A 9613-nucleotide genomic window follows, 5' to 3' on the forward strand; every position below is an offset into this window, starting at 1 on the left:
ATGATCTCCTTTGAACTGCCCCTGCAGCCCACAGTGAGCCAAACAGTAACTTAGTGGCTGACAGAATCGTGCCCTGGACTGCACTGTGCCTCTCTGCTCATCAGAATCGATGAAGGGCATAGACTGCCATAAATTGTTCCAGAAGAATTGCAGCGATCGAGACGAGGATATTCGATGCCGGAGTAGTCTTCTGAACGCCACGACTATCTGTCAATGTCTTTCGCCGGCGAGTTAGTTCATCAGAACTCGAATCGGCAAGATTTTAAATGCGGCTATCTACAAACGACACCATCAATTTCAGTCAAATGAAATCAGTCATGTGCTGTAAATTGTGATTTCTACCTGCTGGGAAAATGTGGAGGCTATACCTAAGGATAGGACTCTGACAGAGTGCAAGATTTAGGGATTCAGTTCAGCCAACTTCGGAAAGAAAAAAAGGAGAAAATTCCTCAACTGGTGAATAATCATTTTAAAATTAATCAAATTAACCTACATGTGAGGGCCAGTGATGTCTGTAGAAGGCAATCAGAAGTTGAGCTGTTTAATTGTCTGGACAGACTGGAGGCCCAGAGAGATCAACAAGTTCAGCAGCCTCTTAGGACACATACAAGACTCAGCAAAACTTTTGTTTCCGAAAGGGATCAATTATATTGCAATCTGTTCTGGAGATGGAAGCATCTTCTCAGGGCAGATGGCGTCCACCCGTCGGCCAGGCCCAAGATGCTGCGAAGACAAAACGACGCAGCCTCAAATATCAGCGGGTTGAGAAGCAGCTCATGGATCATCCTTCTGATCATCCTTCACTCTCACTCCCCTCCTTTTGGGACTCATTGATAAAAATATATGCTAATTTTTGTATTTTGTGGTTTTGTTTTACTGCTCATAATTTACTATTTAAATGTGTTTTATTTCCTTGCATTTACATAATTTCTTTATCTTTTCTTAATCATTTTCCATCTCATTTAAAGAAGTTTGAATTGTCTTCTCTCTGAAAGGTGCTCCGGCCTGGCCTATACTGTGATTGTTGTTATTGACAAGTGGGACTTTCCATCACTCGGGGGAAGATGTGAGGGGCTTTTGAGATGAAGTCATCTGCGTGCCTTCAATTCTCACTTCCTCTCAAACATATTTAGCCCTATTTTAGCTTCAACAAATGACAAGTGTAGAAGTTTAATTAAAGCTGGGGTATGGCAGTTGACTTTTTTAGAGTCTCTCTGAAAAAAGTCCATGTTAACCTCTCAGTATGTTGTAATTCAAGTGGTCTGAGTGGAAACTAGACTTCTGCCCCTCCTCTTGGCTCTGTTTTCAGGCTTTACAAAATCTAGTGTGTGAAACAATTTGGCCAATAATTGGTCACTTTAGAGAGAAGGCGTTCCTATTTGCTGTTACAAGTGCAGACGCACATGTAGCTACCCTTCCCATGGGAAAGGCTGAGTCAACGGCCAAATATCATTCAGGAAAAGTAGATATTCCTGCATTGGCAACAACTGCCGACACTGCAAAGGGCCATAAAAAAAGTAATATGGAGAGAAAATGTTGCTAATAGTTTAGCTTTCTGCTAAACGTAGCCAAAGGCTCACTGCTGCAGGTTACTGTATGAAGAACAATGTTTAAAATGAAGGACTAGTACTAGTATAGGTTTCTGTGTGAAGAACAATGTGTGGATGAAGGACTAGTACTAGTACAGGTTACTGTGTGAAGAACAATGTGTGGATGAAGGACTAGTACTAGTACAGGTTACTGTGTGAAGAACAATGTGTGGATGAAGGACTAGTACAGGTTACTGTGTGAAGAACAATGTGTGGATGAAGGACTAGTGCAGGTTACTGTGTGAAGAACAATGTGTGGATGAAGGACTAGTACTAGTACAGGTTACTGTGTGAAGAACAATGTGTAGATGAAGGACTAGTACAGGTTACTGTATGAAGAACAATGTGTGGATGAAGGACTAGTACTAGTACAGGTTACTGTGTGAAGAACCAGGTTTGGAATAAACAACTAATACAATAATTTACAGTGCAACTTATTCCATCATACATTTGTATGATCAAATTCCTCTCAGTTCCATTTGATGTTCATGTTGATGAGATCGGCTCAAGTGATATATGATGTCGTTGCCTTGATGACGAAAGCGCAGCAGGTTGAGCAGCAGGGTTATTATACACTTACCGTAAGGGTCTGAAGCTTAATAAAACAGATGCTTATTGGAGCATGTAGTGTGTTGATTGTTGAAATCAGTTCGGTCGCTCTTCTCTTCTCTGGTGTCGTCTGCAGGGATGAGGCAACTTGCCAAATCAAGCATGTCCATCTAAATGTGTAAGTGCAGGTGCACACATTGCAACAAATACACAGAGGAAACAAAAAGAGGAACTTTATAAAACATTTGCAATAAATGTGAATTAGTTTAATATATATAAATATACATGTTCTTTTCTCAGTGAACAGATGTTTAACATGGCTCCTCTTACATAACTGCTTCAATGTGCGTGAGTTGTGCTTCAACATTTTCCACCACATGTGGCATTAAATGACTGAAGTGTATTATTGGTACGAGACATGAAATGATGTACGAACATGGACGATAATTAAAGTCATCTGTGAACAATTGCAGTTGGGACGAAAATAAGTAGATGACAGTGCAAGAGATGACATGGCCCGTCAGCACGCCAGCGTCCAAAAAGAGAAGCCGATCACAGGCCTTGAAGACATTTCCATAAATAAAGAGCTTACCACTTGTGTTTGTGTCAAGCAGATTGTGGGGCGTATTTGTAGTTTTGAATTTAGTAGATGTTGGTTTTACGGACGGAACTGAAGCCTGAAATAATCATTTTTAAATGAAATAAAATAGCTCATGATCAATGAGTGAGAACTTTTTTTTTTTTCACTGTTGGTGAGCTGATCAGCGAGCATTCAGCATGCCTGCAACTTTTAATAGTCAGCTACCTTTCAGATGCCTGCGTGTCCAGCTACAGCACTGAACAGAACAAACCACTTCCTTTTCTTATTATAGTGCAGATAGAGAAGTGAGAAGTATGAGTCTGCCACGGATTTAGATTACTGTCATTCGACATTGCCAGTCGTTCGCTCATCTCACTTTACTCGCAGCATATTGGGCCCATATTTATTTCTACAAAACCTTTTTCTTCTTGCAACTATATCAAGATCACCAATAATGTAAGTGATATAAATGAATACATGCTTTTACCTGTAAATATTATCAGCTTCGTTTTTAAACCAGTAAGAACTCTAAGAAGAAGGAATGTGTGTTAACATCTGTATTTATAGTTACTGTTGCATGGTTCTGTCCTAAATCCTGATGATACAGAAAAGTGATATTTTTGCCTACTTTAAAGACAGCCTTGCATGTGTATTATGCAATATAAGGTATATAAATTATATTTTTCAAATGAATCAAAAACAATTCATGGCATCTAAATGCTCACTGTGATGGATTAAATGATAAATTCTAATAAAAAAAATGTAAGAAATATTTTCATGATTATGTAGAAGGAAATAATCCATTAAAATACATAAGATTATAATACAAAAACTATAAAATATTATAGTCCTGCCTTCAAAATTAAAATGAAAAGTATCAGCATATAGTACTTAAAGTACCACAAGTTAAATGATTCATTCTGCAGAATGACCCATGTCAGAATCAAACGTATTATATATCAATTAATTATAACGATCAATGCATTATTGTGTAAGAAATACTTAAATGTTACAGTTTGTAAGGTGTGGCTAAGTGTAACTGATTAACTCCTGGGAGGCTTAATCTACAATATTGTACCGTCATTTATTATTTATTAGCTGGTCAATATTTACAATCTAGTTGCTATAGCTGCAAGATATTTGTGTTGGAGTGGAAAGGACAATGTTTGCCTCCAAAAGGTAGTATCAACAGTCAGTAGCAGCAGCACAATACAAACCTACCTTTGGTTGATTATGGCTACAGAGCCCCCATAGATTAATGGATATCCTAATTATTCTTACTGTGTTAAATTTGTATTCCAAATCTCATTTTAAACTGAACTGCCATCCTGTGTCTTCTCAGATACCAACATGAACGCCCCCCTCTACCTGTTGTACTGCTTAGAAATGGGTGCACTGTTGTGTGGAGCTCAGGATGTCACAATTGGATCACAAAACGATATACATTCTAACGCAGACTCCAGTTCATCAACTGATCTCACTCATGTTGCCAGCAGCATGTATGCCTCCCAGGACTCCAATAATCCCAGCCGTTTCCGTTCACCTGGCCCACAGCCCACCATCACCTCCACCTCCACCATCACCTCCGCCTCCACCATCACCTCCGCCTCCACCATCACCTCCACCTCCACCGTCACCTCCACCTCCACCACCGCCAACTCACCTATCCATAATATGTTTTACAAGAAGGAATGTCTTCCAGTGTTCATGACGGCCGGTGGACTGATCATCGCCTGCACTATCCTGCTGATTTCTACTCTGCTGCTGATCTGTAAGGTGTGCTGGTTGAGCAGACACATCAAGATGCTGAGCAACAACGCCGACCTGATCAGCACCTCTGAATACTGCATGGGAACTGCCAAGAAGAGCAAAAGCACGCAAGAGACGGACGCCAAAGAGACCACCGTGTTAATGGCCGACATCGGTCAAACACAGGGGGACGTGGGTAACGGTGCCGCCAAGGAAGAGGCAGCGAAGGCAAACGAGGACGAACCAATGGGAGAGGAGGACCAGAAGGAGGTGGGAGACACCGCGAAGAGCGGTGAAACTTCCTCTACACCCGTTGTGGGAAATGCATCCTCTTCCGAGCCGCAAGAGGAGGCCACTGATTCCCAGGCCACTGATTCTTAGGCTGTCAAACCCGGAGCAGCACCCTCCTCTAAGGGCACAGAGGAACCAAAAGAGGAGGTGCAGAGCTGTGTGTAGAGGTGTGTGCCAAAGAGTTTCCTGAGCACCTGGCTTCACTTCCCTCTTGCTTTTTACCCCTTTTTGGTAAAATAAAGGACACTTTCTTTCATTAGCTTTTGCATTACATGAAGTTGAACAGCTGCGTGTTGCAGCCAAATCTGTCAAACTGGGCACTGAGCATTTCTACTTAGAAACAATGGGTTGATCCTGTATTTCTCTGTTGTTTGTGTTTTTTGGAATATTGAAACATATTCATATTATAATACAATTTGGTTTAAGTCAATTTGTGTCTCACATATTTTACTTTTTGAGATGTACATGTTTGACATATGATATATGCAACAACCAGAGAAATAAAACACCTGTAACATAAGTCCTGACTTTATTACTGTGCAGCTATGTGTGTGTGTGTGTGTGTGTGTGTGTGTGTGTGTGTGTGTGTGTGTGTGTGTGTGTGTGTGTGTGTGTTCTTATACTTGCTACATAGTGAAGACCGTTAACCAACAGAATGGACATTTTGAGTGGTCCTCACTTCTTTAAAGGCCTGTTTGAGGTTTCAGACTTAAGTTTTAGTTTTATAGTGTGCGTGTGTGCGTGTGTGTATGCGTGTGTGTGTGTGTGTGTGTGTGTGTGTGTGTGTGTGTGAGAGAGAGAAAAAGAGAGGTCTGCTTGATTAGCAGGCAGAGAATGTACCTCCTCCGAGCAGTGCAACTCAACTCAGAGAGAACGCTTTCTTTCACCTCAGCCAGAGCTGACAAAGCCAAACAAAAAACCTTTTCAAAACCCCAATATGCGGTTGTTTCCGCCGGCTGGTGCAGATATTTGTTCATCTGCTTACTTGTGACGTCATGATGGATGTGCACCCTTCATTAAAACTCTCAATAGTTTGTCCCATCTCCAAGCACCCCTGCTGCAACTGCAAGGAGGTGGCAACGCTCCGAGTTGCGGTAGCTCTGGGTGATGTGTAAGCTCAGAGATGAGATCCAGTCAAATGTATCCTCAGGGAAAGTAAATGTCAAAATACTTCCTGATTGTGCATCAGCAGTCAGAGTGATTAAGGTAAAACTTAGATTTTAGAGATTTGGATGGTTTCTCCCCGTCTGCTGCTATGTGCTAACACAGCTCACAATGGCAGCACATAGCATGTTGTATATATTTCACAATGGAAGAGAGGGTTTGACGTTGAGGACTTGCTGTAAGGGTGCAATGACACTACTCAATCTCGGTGCAGGCAGCTTCAGGAAGTATAGGCAGACAAGAGAGGAAAGTACAGAGAGAGATGTGTGAGGAAGTAACAAACGCACTGCTAAAAGATGCACATGCAGGTATTTATAGTTTACATGACGACTGAATAAAGACTGCAGTTGCCTAAATCAGGAATCTGCAGTGTTTGCAAAATCATTTGTTGAATTTGCCACATTTTAAACCCTGATCGCCGTCTGTATCGCTGTTGAACTGTCCTTTAGAACCCTCTGACGATGTGTGGCAAAAGTACAGCAATGCAGTGCAGCGTGGAGAATTGCCTGTATTGCTGATGACAGGTGGGAAGCTGCAGTGGACTGGAGTCCTCTGCAATAAATCTTGAAGGTCTTTTAAATGTACACGGGGAAAATAACAACCAATTACGGCACTGTGTTACTTTGTAAAGGGATGCTTTAGATGGCGGGTAATATTGATTTGGGTGATAACCGATAACAGTCTAATTCATTTTGAGTGCAAACAGGACTGAGATCAGCCAATTAATCTCACCACAACAATAGCTGTCGCTTTAAATGCAGAAGTAAATCCTGAAAGCTGCCAGATGAGGGATTGAGGAGTTTTCTTTGCAGCAGCCTTGTGTGCAGGGACCCCTCTGTTATGCGCTCCATTTCTCCTTAGTTACCCCCCTCCTAATACTCCCCCCACACCCCTCCCCGCTCACTTCCACTGCACAGAGTAAATCCAAAGCCTGCAGTGCCTGATCGCGCTAACTCAAAGATCCATAAAGGCAATATCAAACTCTCGACTCTTCGGGGAGGACAAACTGGAAGGCAGTGAGGGCAACATCAAAAACACCCGCACTGGACAAGTGAGCAGGGGTCAAATCCTATGAGGGGAATGCAGGCATAGAAGAAGAAGAAAGAAGAAAAGAAGAAGAAGAAAAATACCGCTTCAGCAGAGCAGCAGCTGGTCCCGAGCTTGAAAGCAGGAGAGGGAAGAGCGGCTGCTGGACGCCGGAAAAAGAAGCAGAGAAAAGTGACTGGAATGATAAGATGAAAAGGTGAGTTATGGAAAAAATTCTAGACTCTTTTCACACACCATCACAATCACAATCACACACACACACACACACGTTCTGCCACACCCTGGCTCACATACAGTACACTGCTGTTTCAGCACTGTAGGCTCCTGGCTGTGTCTTTGCCTGCCTTTGCACCAGCTGATGCATGAGTTCTCTGTGGAGTCATTAATACAGCCCATCTATTGAGCTAGTTCTCCTCCTCTGGGAGCATAGGACTGACTGCTCTGACAACCACTGATGACTGAACACGCAAACTGATGCCAGGGAAAATGACTACAGGGATTTCTCATCCTTTCCTGATGAATGATATTCCCGAACGGACTAGAAATATCCTCTTTCAGATCCGCTCAAATGTTTATCGGTTATAGAAAAAGGATGCATTTCCAGCTGCTACTGATATATGTGAGAATTTTGCTGAAAGAAAAATAAATATCCCTGCATGCTTAGGGTGAGTGAGAATAGCATGCAATGTAAGCATCTGCAAGCAATGCTGTGATGTGCAGCAAACATTGAGCAGCTTGTGCGTGTACGTACAGTATGCACGTGCCTAAGAGGTGTGTGTGTGTGTGTCTATGGGAATGAAAGATATTATGGCAGAGGGTGGAGCTTCAGAGCAGAGCATTGTGCAGTCACTGTGCTTCTCCTCTAGATACATTCCCAGTATTCACCATCCAAACACCGTGCAGGAATCATTTCACAGCGCGCCCCCTGGAGGCAAAGAGGATGCTGTGTGAGACGAACCCTAACATTCTCCTCGTCCTGTCCCCCTATCTTTTCTTTCAGCAGGCATGTGCTGCTGAAGCTCCCCCCAAATGAGGCCCTTCTGGAACTCCTGCTCGTGTTGCTACTGGGGCCGCATGTCTTAGCCGTGTGCCCCTCCATGTGCTCCTGCGGCCGCAGCCACAGGGAGGTCGACTGCTCGTGGAGGGGCCTGAGACAGCTTCCCGACGGCCTGCAGCACAACGTGCGCTCCCTCAACTTGTCCCACAACCGACTTCACAACCTGGACGGCCGGCTCACCGCGTACACCCACCTCCGCTCCCTGGATTTGTCTCACAACCGGCTGAGCCACCTGCCCGCCGGTTTGCCTCGCTCCCTCTGGCAGCTGCACGCCGCCTCCAACCGCCTCCAGCTGCTGGACAAGAACGACACGGTCCACCAGTGGAACCTGCGGCTGCTTGACGTCTCTGACAACAAGCTGGAGCGGGCCATCTTCATCAACAACACGCTGACCAACCTGTGCACGCTCAACCTGAGCCACAATCACTTCTGGACTTTGCCCACCAACATGCCCGTGCAGCTGGAGAACATCGATCTGTCCCACAACTTGCTCGTGAAGGTGCTGCCGGGATCTCTGGACCGGCTCCTCCGACTAACTCACTTCTATATGCATGCCAACCGCTTATCCACGCTGCCATCTGGAGTGTTTGACAAGATGTCATCTCTTAGGGTCATCACTCTGGGCGACAACCCATGGGCCTGTCACCTTTATGCCGACATCACCTACTTACTGTCCTGGACGCAGCATACGCCTGCCCGTGTCCTGGGCTGCCCCTGTCACACCCAGCCTGTCTGTGGAGGGGTGCGCCCGGGCAGGAACGGAGGGTGGCACTTTGCCTCCTACAACCCGCCCCCCCTGGCAGCGAGTGCCCAGGACCTGAGCTCCTTGCCTCCTGAGGCCAGCGTCACCAGGTGGTGGTACTCGTCTGGTTCTGGCCTGCAAAGCACCCCTTACCCCCCCGAAGAGGCCTTGACCACACAGCACCGACCCCTCACAGCTACACCCATCGGCGCGGGCACGCGGCTAACTATTAATCCCCTTTCTGCATCTGCTGGCCCTGCTGCCGCAGACCACATGCTCCACACTGATTCCGCTGACTCACTTCACCCCAGCAGCGCATCCTCTTCTCCTGCCACGAGCTTCGTTGCTGAAACGCCCATCATGGATGACATGACGCTGGACACAGACCAGTTCTTTACAACGGAGAGCCCCTCCATCCAGACAAGGAAGACAACCACTCTTCGCACCAGGAGCGTGAGGAGGAAGAATCAGTCCGTTCACAGCAGCATCAGCGACGACGGCCGCTCCCCGCACCCTTTCCTACGCAACCTGGGGCTTCTCTCCCTCGTACTGCAACGAGTCCTCTGAAAGACAAAAACACCTGTGAATTTTCAGCACAAACAAATACAGCAAGCAGTGTTTGTATGTTACCCACTTTCCAAGCACAAAGGCCATTTAAAATACAAAGTTTAACAATCCCTGCTATTGTCAGTGTGGTATGATGCTACTTTTATAATAATGGGCCTAAAAAAAACAACAACAAGGAAGTATCTTTTCTAATAACACTTTTTGTAAGCCTCCACTCAAATGAAAAAAATAGCATTGTAATGCATATAGCTAAGCACATGATGGCACTATACATCCAG

General features: G+C 44.8%; 1 protein-coding gene across 1 annotated transcript; it reads left to right on the plus strand.

The window, feature by feature from the left end:
* Positions 1-7047: 7047 nt before the first annotated feature.
* On the plus strand, positions 7048-9335 carry LOC306753996 (oligodendrocyte-myelin glycoprotein-like; the record flags this gene model as incomplete). Its single annotated transcript, XM_079237908.1, has 2 exons — positions 7048-7165; positions 7970-9335. The coding sequence occupies exons 1-2, from the start codon at positions 7158-7160 to the stop codon at positions 9333-9335; spliced, it is 1374 nt and encodes a 457-aa protein (XP_079094034.1). The 5' UTR covers positions 7048-7157.
* Positions 9336-9613: the final 278 nt, after the last annotated feature.

Source organism: Taurulus bubalis (genome assembly GCF_910589615.1).
Source record: "Taurulus bubalis genome assembly, chromosome: 2".
NCBI lineage: Eukaryota > Metazoa > Chordata > Actinopteri > Perciformes > Cottidae > Taurulus > Taurulus bubalis.